General features: G+C 43.0%; 1 protein-coding gene across 7 annotated transcripts in view; it reads left to right on the top strand.

The window, feature by feature from the left end:
• The window catches only part of ZBTB8OS (zinc finger and BTB domain containing 8 opposite strand), a 31,167-nt gene extending 18,654 nt beyond the window's left edge, over window positions 1-12,513 (top strand). For 3 of the 7 annotated variants that reach the window (XM_054464479.2, XM_063666357.1, XM_063666359.1), the window contains exons 5-7: window positions 1,491-1,543; window positions 5,833-5,869; window positions 11,393-12,513. In XM_054464479.2, coding sequence (XP_054320454.1) covers window positions 1,491-1,543; window positions 5,833-5,869; window positions 11,393-11,479 — 177 coding nt within the window. In that variant the 3' untranslated portion in view covers window positions 11,480-12,513. Of the gene's footprint in view, window positions 1-1,490; window positions 1,544-5,512; window positions 5,602-5,832; window positions 5,870-11,392 lie in introns of all 7 variants that reach the window. The other 4 variants (XM_063666356.1, XM_063666367.1, XM_054464510.2 and 1 more) reach the window with 3 other exon arrangements.
• The last annotated feature ends 1,374 nt before the right edge of the window (window positions 12,514-13,887 follow it).

The raw sequence follows: 13,887 nt of genomic DNA on the forward strand, positions 1-13,887 counted from the left end.
TTTTTCTGTTTTTGTTTTTGATAGAGACAGGGTGTTGCTATGTTGTCGAGGCTAGTCTTGAACTCCTAGCTTCTGGCAATCCTCCTGCCTCAATTTTGCAAAGTGCTGGGATTACAGGTGTGAGCATTGCACGCAGCCTCATCCACACTTTTTATGTTTCCCAAGTTTGAGCTATATTTATGTCCATCCATTGTTCCTTTTGTTCCATTTGAAATTTAGTAGCCCTGTCACATTGGCCTAAGTTAAACAACTGCAGCTTTTAGTTTTCCTTAACATGAAAAAAGGAAAAGCCAAATGGAGATTGCTTGCTGCTTTCATCCTTTAGAAGGGAACACATCTGCAATGTCATCGTTATTTAATAGAGATGGCAATCTCTGCTTTTATAATTCCTCCATTTTCTGCTTTACCAGCTTCACTACTTATACTCATTCTATCAACTGAGTCACTCATCCTACAGAGTTCAAGTGCCTACCAGTAGTTTATTAGGCTCAGAGTGATTGAAATCCTATGTCCTCCTCCTCCACCATATATCTGTTTTCCCCCAGCGTTAAACAACAGCTTTTATTGAAGTGGCAGTGTACAGCAGCAGCAGAGGTACTGCCCCTGTGTGCCCAGAGTAGTTCTCTACCATATATCTTGCAGAGAAATTTTTTGACTCATATTTTTAGATCTTACATTTTTCTAGAATACCTCCCTTGAATATGTAAGAAAAAACTTATTTCCTTGAAATATATTTAATACTCAGCTTGGGCAACATGGCGAAACTCCCTCTCTCAAAAAAACAAAAAAACAATAGTTATCTAGGCGTGGTGGCACATGCCTGTGGTCGCAGCTACTCCAGAGGCTGAGGTGGGAGGATTGCTTGAGCTCGGGAGGTAAAGGTTGCAGTGAGCCAAGATTATGCCATGGCACTCCAGCCTGGGCAACAGAGCGAAACCTTGTCTCAAACAACAACAAAAAAAACTGTATACATATATATCTCATTTGTTGTCCTATTTTAGCTAACATTCTAATTTTCTTTGCTTCACAGAAGTTGTGTGCTATTGTTTTCTAGAAAAGGTTGTAAAGGCCAGGCGCGGTGGCTCACGCCTGTAATCCCAGCACTTTGGGAAGCCGAGACAGGTGGATCACCTGAGGTCAGGAGTTCGAGACCAGTCTGACCAATAAGGTGAAACCCCGTCTCTACTAAAAATACAAAAAAAATTGATTGGCTGGGCGTGGTGGCAGGCACCTGTAGTCCCAGCTGCTCAGCAGGTTGAGACAGGAGAATTGCTTGAACCTGGGAGGTGGAGGTTGCAAGTGAGCCGAGATCACGCCACTGTACTCCAGCCTGGGCGATGGAGTAAGGCTCCATCTCAAAAAAAAAAAAAAAAAAAAAGTTTTACAGATTTTTAGTAGATGGTCCAAAAAAACAAAACAAAACAAAAAGATTTTTAGTAGATAGTCTATTATGAACTTTTTTTAATTAAAAAATTTTTTTTCCTCTCTAGGAAGTGAAAGTACTTAGCATTGATCAAAGAAATTTCAAATTACGATCAATTGGGTAAGTTTTGAAAGTCCTTTAAGTACCGAGTTAAAGTTATATTCTTCATTGAATTCAATGAGCAAGGAAACAGATGGAAACATAAATCAGAGGGCCACTTGCAGATTGAGTTTTGTGGGATGCGTAAGGGCTTGGAAGGACCAGAAACTTATCAAAATAAAGTTGATTTTAATTGTTAAATTTGATTCCCAATTTGTTGATTTTTTAGGGAAAGAATACATGTAATTGCTAAATGGCACAGCATAAAGCCCAGCTTAGTGGATGGGAAACACTGACACTTTTTTTCTCATATGTTCTCACTTCTAGACCTATTTAAATCAATTCCATCTATTAACAAATCGTACTTTTATTTTCCTTCCAGAGTTTGCAAACACTTGATTAGGTCACTTTGGACTTGTTTCTCAGATTTCTTTAGTCACTTAAGTATATTTTTTAGGATTTTTAATTTTTTTTTTTTTTTTTTTTTTTTGAGACAGGTTGTTGTTCTGTCTCCCAGGCTGGAGACAGAACAGTGGTGCGGTCATGGCTCACTGCAGCTTCAGCCTCCTGGGCTCAAGGGATCCTCCCACCTCAGCCTCCTGAATAGCTGGGATCACAAAGTGCACCACTACGCCTGGCTGACTTTTTTGTTTTCTGAAGAGATGGGGTCTCCCCATGTTGCCCAGGCTGGTCTCAAAGTCCTGGGCTCAAGCAGTCCTCTGGCCTCGGCCTCCCAAAGTGCTGAGGTAATAGGCATGAGCCACTGTGCCTGGCCCTCCTAGGTTACTTTTACATAATAGCTTTTTTATTTTCATTTATTTATTTATTTATTTATTTTTGAGACAGAGTCTCGCTCTGTTGCTCAGGCTGGAGTGTGAGATCTCAGCTTACTGCAACCTCCACCTCCTGGGTTCAAGCGATTCTTCTGCCTCAGCCTCCCGAGTAGCTGAGATTATAGGTGCCTGCCACCACGCCTGGCTAATTTTTTGTATTTTTAGTATAGACGGGGTTTCACTGTGTTGGCCAGGCTGGTCTGAAGCTCCTGACCTCAGGTGATCTGCCCGCATCTGCCCTCCCAAAGTGTTGAGATTACAGGCTTGAGCCACTGTGCCCGGCCTCATTTATTTTTTTAGAAATGGGTTCTCATTCACTATGTTGCCCAGGCATCCTCAAACTCCTGGGCTCAAGCGATCCTCCTGCCTTGGCCTCCTGAGTAGCTGGGACAACAGATACACACCACCACGCCCGGCTCCATTTAATTTAATTTAATTTAATTTATTGATTGATTTGTTTGAGACACGGTCTTGCCCTGTCCCCCAGGCTGAAGTGCAGTGGTGTAATCATGGCTCACTGCAGCTTTGAACTCCTGGGTTCAAGTGATCCTCCTTCCTCAGCCTCCCAAGTAGCTGGGACTACAGGTGCACACTACCATGCCCAGCTAATTTGTTGTTGTTGTTGTTGAGACAGAGTCTTGCTCTGTTGCCCAGGCTGGAGGGCAGTGGTGCAATCTTGGCTCGCTGCAACCTCTGCCTCCAGAGTTCAAGCGATTCTCCTGCCTGAGCCTCCTGAGTAGCTGGGATTACAGGTGCCTGCCACCATGCCTGGCTAATCTCAGCTAATTTTTTATTTTTTTATAGAGATGGGGTCTTGCTGTGTTGCTAGGCTGGTCTCTAACTCCTGTGGCCCCATTTTATATTGAATTTCATTCACTTCTTTTTGTAAAGTGAGATCTTTTATTATCTTCTCTGTATTTTTGTTTTGTTTTGTTTTTTGTTGTTTTTTAATGAGTAAAGAAACAGGCTTGCTGGGTGCAGTGGCTCACGCCTGTAATCCCAACACTTTGGGAGGCCGAGGCGGGCGGATCACGAGATCAAGAGATTGAGACCATCCTAGCCAACATAGTGGAACCCCATCCCTACTAAAAATACAAAAATTAGCCAGGTTTGGTGGTGGGCATCTGTAATCCGAACTACTCAGGAGGCTGAGGCAGGAGAATGGCTTGAAAGCAGGAGGGGGAGGTTGCAGTGAGCCAAGATTGCGCCACTGCACTCCAGCCTGGCAACAGAGCGAGACTCCGGCTCAAAAAAAAAAAAAAAAAAAAAAAACCCAAAAAACAAGCATGTCCAAAATTACTAGCTATTGTGTGTTTGAACAGAATTTTAAAACTTTGCTCTTCCTATTACACCACGTTGTGATCTTCACTCACATTAGTGTCAAAGACAGAGAGGAGACTGATCCCTAGTTCTAGATTACTTTTCTAGGGCCTTCTATATACAGATCATGGATATTTTTGGAAAAGTTGTAAAGTGTAAACCAAGTTCGGACTGTATTATAGAGTCTAGTATTTTGCCTTTGTGGTACTCAGACTTGCTTTCTCCAATGGGAGGTATTATTTAATTAGTTTTTGTTTTTCTTTTTTGTTTCGTTTTTGTTGTTTTTGTTTTGAGAGAGGGTTTTGCTTTGTCTCTCAGCCTGGAGTGCAGTGGCATGATCATGGCTCACTGCAGCCGTGACCTTTTGGGCTCAAGCAATCCTCCTACCTCAACCTCCCACGTAGCTAGGACAACAGACATATGCCACCATGCCTGGCTAATTTTATTTATTTTTTTAATCTTTTGTAGAGACAGGGTCTCGCTACATTGCCCAGGCTGGTCTCAAACTCCTGAGCTCAAGCTATCTTCCTGCCTCAGTCTCCCAAAGTGCTGAGATTACAGGTGTGAGCCACCGCACCTAGCCTACTTAACTAGTTTCATAACTGAGGATAGTAAAAAATTTGAATATGTTACTACTCTGTTTTGAAACAATATTTACTAAACAATGTTTATTGAGATTCCACCATAGGTACACTATATTGGGGCACATTTACTTTGAGATCAGCTATCAACCTTTTTTTAAAGTTTTTAAAATTAATTTTTTGTTTGTTTGTTTTTTAGATAGTCTCACTCTGTTGCCCAGGCTGGGAGTACAATGACGTGATCTTGGTTCACTGCAACGTCCACCTCCCAGATTCAAACCATTCTTGTGCCTCAGCCTCCCGAGTAGGTGGGACCACAGGCGCATGGCACCATGCCTGCCTAATTTTTGTATTTTTAGTAGAGATGAGTTCTCACCATGTTGGCCAGGCTGGTCTTGAACTCCTGGATTCATCTACCTCTGCCTCCCAAAGTGCTGGGATTACAGGTGGGAGCCACTGTGCCTGGCCACTAGAATTAAATTTTTTTTTTTTTTTTTTTGAGACAGAGTCTCGCTGTGTCGCCCAGGCTGGAGTGCAGTGGCATGATCTCAGCTCACTGCAATCTCTGCCTCCTGGTTCAAGCGATTCTCCTGCCTCAGCCTCCTGAGTAGTTCGGATTACAGGTGCCCACCACCACGCCTGGCTAATTTTTGTATTTTTAGTAGAGACAGAGTTTCACCATGTTGGCCAGGCTGGTCTTGAACTCCTGACCTCAGGTGATCCGCCCACCTCAGCCTCCCAAAGTGCTGGGATTACAGGCATGAGCCACCACGCCTGACCTTTTTCATTTCACTCTGTTGCCTAGGCTGGAGTGCAGTGGCGTGATCTCGGCTCACTGCAACCTCCACCTCCTGGGTTCAAGCGATTCTCCTGCCTCTGCCTCCCAGGTAGCTGGGATTACAGACATGCGCCACCACGCCCGGCTAATTTTGTGTTTTTAGTAGAGACAGGGTTTTTCCATGTTGGTCAGGCTGGTCTCGAACTGCCGACCTCAGGTGATCCACCTGCTTCGGCCTCCCAAAGTGCTGGGATTACAGGCATGAGCCACCGCGCCTGGCCTATAATTAAAAATTTTTTTGAAATGGAGTCTTGCCCTGACACCCAGGCCAGAGTGCAGTGGTGCAGTCACAGCTCACTGCAGCCTTGACTTCTGGGCTCAGGCAATCTTCCTGCCTCCTCCTCGTGAGTGGCTGGGACCACAGGCATGTACCGCCATACCCAGCTAATTTTTTATATTTTTTTAATTTTGTGTACAGATGAGGTCTCCCTATGTTGCTCAGGCTGTTCTCAAACTCCTGGGCTCAAGCGATCCTCCCTTTGGCCTCCCAAAGTGCCGGGATTATAGGTATGAGCCACCGCACCTGGCCTTAACTATCAATCTTGAGAGCAAATGATGACACTGCACACACGTCCCTCAACAGCTGTATCTTCTGACAAATGAAAATGAAACTTAACAGCTCCCTGACCCCTCCTGTCTCTTTTGGCTTTCTAGCATGTTAACCACATTTACAGGGCTTATTTTAAAGCATATAAAGAGAGAACAAATCTTAATCATGTTTTAATTTGTATTCTCAAGGTGGGGAGAAGAATTTTCATTGTCCAAGCACCCTCAGGTATGTTTTAAAATCCAGCTATTAAGAACATGAAAAATTTCCTTACCATAAAGTTCATATATGTGACAATCAACTGCAGTTAGTTCTAACTGGTGTAAAGTGATAAGTTTTTCTCAAGCTTCTCTGACCTGTCTGGATATATTTTGTTAAAATACTGTGATTATACACACCTGATTTAGTGGATGAGGCTTCAGCATTGGGTTCTAGGGTCAAGTTTGTTCAGATTATTGTGGAATTTGAAATTCTCTTTGCCTTTTTGACCTTTATTTCTTCTCCTATAATAAAGATGTTGGACTAGATGTTCTCTATTGTACCTTTTACTTTCTGTGTGTCTCTAGATTCTGTATTTGCCGACCTGTATGGCCTCACTCTATGGTAGGAAAATCTATTGGAACAGGAGTGGGCAGTTTTTTTCTGTAAAATGGACAGATAATAAATGTTTTAAGATTTGTGGGCCAAGAATGACAGAAGAGCAGCTACTCAGTGCTTCTGTTGTAGCACCAAAGTAGCCATAGATAATACTTAAATGAATGAGTTCACTTGTATTCTAGTAAAACTTATTTATGCCCATTGAAATTTGAATTTCTTATCATTTTCAAATGTAACAAAATGTCATTGTTTTGATTTTTTTCCCCAACCATTTAAAAATGTAAAAATCAGACCAGGCACAGTGGCTCAGACCTGTAATCCCAGCATTTTGGGAGGCCAAGGCAGGCAGATCGCTTTAGGTCAGGAGTTTGAGACCAGCCTGGCCAATATAGTGAAACCCAGCCTCTATTAAAAATACAAAAATTAGCTGGGCGTGGTGGCACGTGCCTGTAATCCTAGCTGCTCAGGAGGCTGAGGCAGGAGAATCACTTGAACCTGGGTGGCGGAGGTTGCAGTGAGCCGAGATCATGCCACTGCACTCCAGCCTGGGTGACAGAGCGAGACTGGTCTCAAAAAAATAAAATAAAAGTAAATAAATAAAGATGTAAAAATCACTCTTACTTTATGGGACTGTACAAAAAGAGACAGTTTGGCCTGTGGGCTGTATATATTTTGCTGACCCCTGTGTTTAGGCCAGATACAGACAGGTCACTTAACTACTGGGATACATTCAGAGAAATGCATCTTTAGGCGATTACATCATTGTGCAAACATCATGGAGTGTACTTACACAAACCTAGATGCTATAACCTATGCTATATGGTATAGCCTATCACTCCTAGGCTACGGACCTGTACAGCATGTTACTATACTGAATACTATAGGCAGTTGTTACACATTGTTAAATATTTGTGTATTTATAAATACCAAAAAAAGATATGGTAAAAATACAGTATTATAGGCTGGGCGTGGTGGTTCACGCCTGTAATCCCCGCACTTTGGGAGGCCAAAGTGGGTGAATCACCTGAAGTCAGGAGTTCTAGACCAGCCCGGCCAACGTGGTGAAACTCCATCTCTACTAAAAATGCAAAAATTAGCTGGGTGTGGTGGCGGGTGCCTGTAATCCCAGCTACTTGGGAGGCTGAGGCAGGAGAATCGCTTGAACCTGGAAGGCGGAGGTTGCAGTGAGCGGAGGTCACGCCATTGCACTCCAGCCTGGGCGACAAGAGCAAAACTCCATCTCAAAAAAAAAAAAAAGAAACAGTATTAGAATCTTCTCAGACCACCATCATATATGCAGTTAGTCATTGACCAAAATGTTGTTATGCGGCACATAACTGTATTCTAAATTCATATTTGCCATTGGAAGTATTCAGAATGGATTGTGAGCAAATTAATTTCATTTATTCCTAAGAGTTTTTGTTTATGTGAGACAGTGCCTTGCTATGTTGCCCAGGCTGATCCGAAACGCCTAGTCTCAAGCAATCCCCCCACCTCAGTCTCCTGAGTAGCTGAGCTGACAGGTGCACACCACCAATTCCAGCTTGGTACTCCTAACAGTTTTTGTTTTGTTTTGTTTTTGAGACGGAGTCTCATGCTATTGCCCAGGCTGGAGTGCAGTGGCACGATCTCAGCTCACTGCAACCTCTGCCTCCCGGGTTCAAGTGATTCTCCTGCCTCAGCCTCCCGAGTAGCTGTGATTACAGGCACATGACGCCATACCTGGCTAATTTTTTGTATTTTTAGTAGAGATGGGGTTTCATCATGTTGGCCAGGCTGATCTCGAACTTCTGACCTCAGGTGATTCACCTACCTCAGCCTCCCAAAGGAGGCGTGAGCCATCGCGCCCAGCCAACAGTTTTTATTATTATTATTATTATTCTTTCTTTTTTTTTGAGGCAGTCTCACCCTGTCACCCAGGCTGGAGTGCAGTGATGCGACCTCTACTCACGGCAACCTCCCCCTCCCGGGTTCAAGCGATTCTCGTGTCTCAGCCTCCCGAGTAGCTGGGATTACAGGCCCATGCAACCATGCCAGGCTAATTTTTGTATTTTAGTAGAGATCGGGTTTCACCTCGTTGGCCAGGCTGGTTTCGAACTCCCGACCTCAGGTGATCCACCCACCTTGGCCTCCCAAAGTGCTGGGATTATAGGCGTGAGCCACTGCGCCCAGCTACTTCTTATTTTTTGAATGAATGATCAAATAACTTTTTTTTTTTTTGAGATGGAGTCTCACTCTGTTGCCCAGGCTGGAGTGCAGTGGCGTAATCTCAGCTCACTGCAACCTCCACCTCCCAGGTTCAAGCGATTCTCCTGTCTCCACCTCCTGAGTAGCTGGGATTACAGGGGTATGCCACCACGGCCGGCTAATTTTTGTATTTTTAGTAGAGGTGGGGTTTCACCTTGTTGGTCAGGCTGGTCTCAAACTCCTGACTTCAGGTGATCCGCCCGCCTCGGCCTCCCAAAGTGCTGAGATTACAGGCATGAGCCACTGCGCCCAGGCAATCAACTTTTCAAAGCAAAAAGGAGTGTTTTACAAATAGCTTATTAAAACATCTGGTTCCTGGAATATTTCTTGGTTTAAAAATACCTTCCTGGTTTTAATACTGTCTTTACCTTCTCTGCATGAATCCATATGCCATCCATCCATGAATTTATGCATGCATTCAGCAAATTCTTATCAAGTGCCTCTAGTGTTTCAGACTTTTTTTTATGCACTCGAGGTAGAAATGTAATAGGATAAGCGAAGTCTCTGCCCTTACTGAGTTTAAAATGTAGTGGGAGAAGTGAGCCAGACAAACATGTAAACACATAATATAATTTCAGATAGTGAACAGTGCCATCAGGATAAGGTAAGAGTGGTTGGAGGAGGGGAGGGGATAGTCAGAAAATACATGTTTATCAACCCATTCTCACGCTGCTGATAAAGACATACCCGAGACTGGGTAATTTATAAAGGAAAGGGGCTTAATTGATTCATAGTTCAGCATGGCTGGGGAGACCTCAGGAAACTTACAATCATGGTGGAAGGAGAAGCAAACCCTTCCTTCTTCACATTGTGGCAGGAAGAGAAGTGAGTGCTGAGCAAAGGGGGAAGCCCCTTAGAAAACCATCAGATCTGCTGAAAACTCATGCACTATCACTAGAACAGCATGGTGGAAAACGCCCCCGTGATTCAATGATCTCCACCTGCTCCCTCCCACAACACGGGATTATGAGCACTACAGTTCAAGATGAGATTTGGGTGGGGACACAGCCAAAATACATCAGCATGTTTGAGAAAATGATATTTGAGCAGAGGCAAGAGAGATGAAGAGTGAGCAGAAATAAGGAAGAACTTTCTAGGCGAAGAAACAGGTGTAAAGGCCCTGAAATGAGGTAAGTTCAGGGAACAGCAAGCTGGAGCTGAGAGTGAAGGTGTAATAGTAGGAGATAAGGTTGTAGAGATAGGGCCACAGCCTCTTTGGTAAAATTTGGTAAGGGGGGTATAGGATCAAGTATTCACGTATAGGAGTTGGCCTATACGTGGGAGCCAGGGACAAGCCATTTATTGCAATCAGAGAGGCTGAGTACAGATACAGCATGATGGTAGATTTGGTGGTAGGAAGATGAGTCAGTTCTTACTGAGTTGCTCTTACTTTTTCTAGGAAGCACAGTTGATTGAGACTGAGAATGAGGGAGGAATGATCACTAGAGGAGAAGAGAAAGAATTGTCTCAGAGAGTGAAAAAGGGAATTTATTGGTAATTGTAAGATTTTACTGCTAGTACTGAATTCCTGTTTGAGATGTGTGGACATACACTCGGGGTGATACCAGTTAGCATGGTGTGTGCTGCCATAAGCAGACAGTTGAACTTGAATTAGGTTGTGGTTTTGCCAGGTGATTGTGGCAGAGGAGAAAAAGCAGCGGCAGTGCCACTTATATCCTTCTGTGAAATCCTCCGTTTTTTGTGTGGTGTAGAGCTAGCAAATGCCATTTACCTATTGCCTGATACATTTTATGGTGCACAGAATTATTGTAGATTCCTTTTGGAGCTGGAAAGAACCTAAGAGAACATCTAATTCTGTGGTTTTAAACTGGGGCAGGGTTGGGCAATGTCATGTATCAGAGACGTGTGGAGAGCTTTTGACCTGGGAAACTATATCTTACTCTTCAGCTAGACTTGGAAAGAGAAGAGTCCCAAGAGGTGAAGTGAGTGTTGTCAACTGAGGAAAAGAGAATAAGTTGAATTCCTAGGGTCTAGGTCAGAGTATAAGGAGGTGGTTTGGATTTCAGAAGGAGCCCTGAGCCAAATAGTAGAAAAGCTTGTGTTCTTTGATTCAACCCATTTTCTTTTTTTTTTTTTCAATCATCCTCAAAAGTTTTTTACTTTTTTTTCTTTCCAACTTTTATTTTTAGGTTCATGGGGTACACATACAAGTTTGTCACATGGGTAAATTACGTGTTGTGGGGGTTTAGTGTACAGATAATTTTGTCACCCAGGTAATCAGCATAATACCTGATAGGCAGTTTTTCAATCCTCACCCTCCCCCAACTCTCAAGTAGACCCGGTGTCTCGTTTCCCTCTTCGTGTTCATGTGTGCTCAATGTTTATGTCCCACTTAAATATATGGAAACATGATATTTGATTTTCTGTTCCTGCAGGAATTCACTTAGGATAATGGTCTCCACCTCCATCCACGTTGTTGCAAAGGACATGATCTCATTCTTTTTTATGGCTGTGTAGTATTCTATGGTGTATATGTATCACATTTTCTTTATCCAGTCTACCATTGATGGGCATGTGGATTGATTCTATGTCTTTGCTATTGTGAATAGTGCTGCAGTGAACATACCCATGGATGTGTCTTTATGTGATTTAACCCATTTTATAAATGGAAAACCGATGTCCAGACAGGCCAGACAATTTCTATACCCAGGTGGAAACAAAGCCAGGATTAGAGTTCCATGTCCCAACTCCATTGTGCATGTCTCCATTGTGCATGTGTTGCCTCTCATTTTTCTTGAATCCCTGTATATTCTCCTAATTTGATAACTGTTTCATTTTCATTTTCAAAATACTAAAATTTTTACTTTCTGCTGATTGTTGCTGGAGTTAACGATTATGATTTCAATATCCTATTTTCCTTTTTTTTTTCTCTAACCCCAACTTTAGGGAACAGAAGTCAAAGCAATAACATATTCAGCAATGCAGGTCTATAATGAAGAGAAGCCGGAAGTTTTTGTGATCATTGACATTTAAGACACCAAAAAAGAAAAGACTCCTATGAAGAACTGGTTTTTTTTTCCTCTTCCTTTTGAGAAGACACTATGAATTAAATTCTACAGCTTTTTTTTGATATATGGAAATTCGTAGAACAGAAATATTTTAGTTAAAGTGTGACTTTCAGAAAGGGAAAATCAGGGCACAGCCTTGGTCTGTGTTCCCCAAATATTCAGACTTTAAAGAATTCTTCAACCCCCAAGGGACAGTTATGGTCCTTTGATTCGCTGCTGTGGCAGTAGGTGTGCCTCATGCCTTCCAGTGCAATGCACGCCTTCCAGCCTCACCCCAGAGAGGAGCACTGATGTCAGCAGCAGCCTGAGGCTGAATCCAGGTTGAAAAAAGAATAACTTGAAAAAATATATTTCCACACGCAGAATTTTGTTTTTCTTCCAAGTTGGTTAAGATTTTATATTTTCTTTCTTTCTTTTTTTTTTGAGACAGAGTCTCGCTCTGTAGCCCAGGCTGAAGTGCAGTGGTGTGAGCTCGGCTTACTGCAAGCTCCGCCTCCCAGGTTCACGCCATTCTCCTGCCTCAGCCTCCCAAGTAGCTGGGACTATAGGCACCCGCCACCATGCCCGACTAATTTTTGTATTTTTAGTAGAGATGGGGTTTCACCGTGTTAGCCAGGATGGTCTTGATCTCCTGACCTTGTGATCCGCCCACCTTGGCCTCCCAAGGTACTGAGATTACAGGCATGAGCTACCATGCCCGGCCACAAGACATAGATTTTCTATATGCACATCAAGGGAGGTTGTGTTTTAGGTTGCTAAAGGACAGAGCTATCCTGTATTCCAGTTGGTTTTTGTAGAGAAACAATTAGACTTCTCTAGATAGAGCCCTGATTTTTCTCTCACGCTTTCATTTTTTTAAAAGCACTAATGATATTTCCTGTTTTCTCATAAGAAAAAGTCAATACTATGCCTTACAGAGACCTTTCCTTCTAATATAGAATTTTATTTGAAAGTGAGTATATGTTTATAACTAGAGAATAAAAGGAGAATTTTTGAAAATTTTCTTTATTGTTGTTGTTGTTTAACTACTTAAGCTATTCGTCCTTTTTTTTGAGACAGGATCTTGCTCTGTCCCCCAGGCTGGAATGCAGTGGTACAATCATAGCTTACTGTGGCCTCGAACTCCTGGGCTCGAGCAGTCCTTCCAACTCAGCCTCCCAAATAGCTGGAACTACAGGAATGCACCACCATACCTGGCTAATTTTTAAATTTTTTTGTAGAGGTGGGGTCTCACTATGTTGTCTTGAACTGGTCTTGAACTCCTGGGCTCAAGTGATCCACCTTGGCCCACCAAAGTACTGGGGTTACAGGTGTGAACCACTGCACCAGGCCTAGCTATTTGTCTTTAAGGAGACAGGAGGCCAGGAAAACAACCTTAAAATGATCTGAACTCTTAAAGTAGAAGACTTTTTAAAAATGAAATTTAGTTTGATTTGCACCTTTTTTCTTGTTTCTATTGATTGAGGTATTCTCTTTTGGGATCAAGAGTTTGCAAAGTTGCTATTTATTCCCAAGAACATAAGAAAAAAATTGCCACTGGGTGGTGCTAAATATCATCATAGTATGGCAAACTTGAACTAAAAGGAACGGATTAGCAATTATTTTTCTATGGGTATTTAACAGAAAACAGGGTTAATGAAAGCTGGGCACAGTGGCTCACACCTGTAATCCCAACAATTTGGGAGGCTGAGGCAGGCGGATCACCTGAGGTCAGGAGTTCAACCCCAGCCTGGCCAACATAGTGAAACCTCATCTCTACTAAAAATACAAAATATTAGCCTGGTTTGGTGGCAGGCACCCATAATCCCAGCTACTCGAAAGCCTGAGGCAATGAGAATCGCTTGAACCCCGGAGGTGGAGGTTGCAGTGAGCTGAGATTGTGCCCCTGAACTGCAGCGTAAGTGACAGAGAGACTCCGACTCAAAACAGAAAAAGAAAATAGGGTTAATGAAGAATAGGCCAAGAGTCTGTGGTTTGAAAAGCAGCTCTTCAGATGAATATATAGCAGGAACACTGGGTAGTGTGTTTTAACCTCCTTTGTACTCAGGCACATTTTACAAATTTGAATTGTTACTCTCCAAGCCGAACACATCCCTTAGAATCCTTTTACCTTTTATTAGGATTGATTGCCAGGCTGAGATGGGGCTCTTTTTTTCACAGAACCTTTGCATATCGTGGGCTAATTGGGGCTTAATTGTGAAAATGAACAATGGAAGACCATGAAGGCAACGAAGGCCAAATCCAGAGTAAGAAGAGGTGAGACTTGGAATACAATAAAACCAAATAGAGCTGGGCACAGTGGCTCATGCCTGTAATCCTAGCACTTTGGGAGGCCGAGGTGGGTGGATCACTTGAGCCCAGGAGTTTGGGACC

This window comes from Pongo pygmaeus, chromosome 1 (genome assembly GCF_028885625.2).
Source record: "Pongo pygmaeus isolate AG05252 chromosome 1, NHGRI_mPonPyg2-v2.0_pri, whole genome shotgun sequence".
In the NCBI taxonomy this organism is placed as follows: domain Eukaryota; kingdom Metazoa; phylum Chordata; class Mammalia; order Primates; family Hominidae; genus Pongo; species Pongo pygmaeus.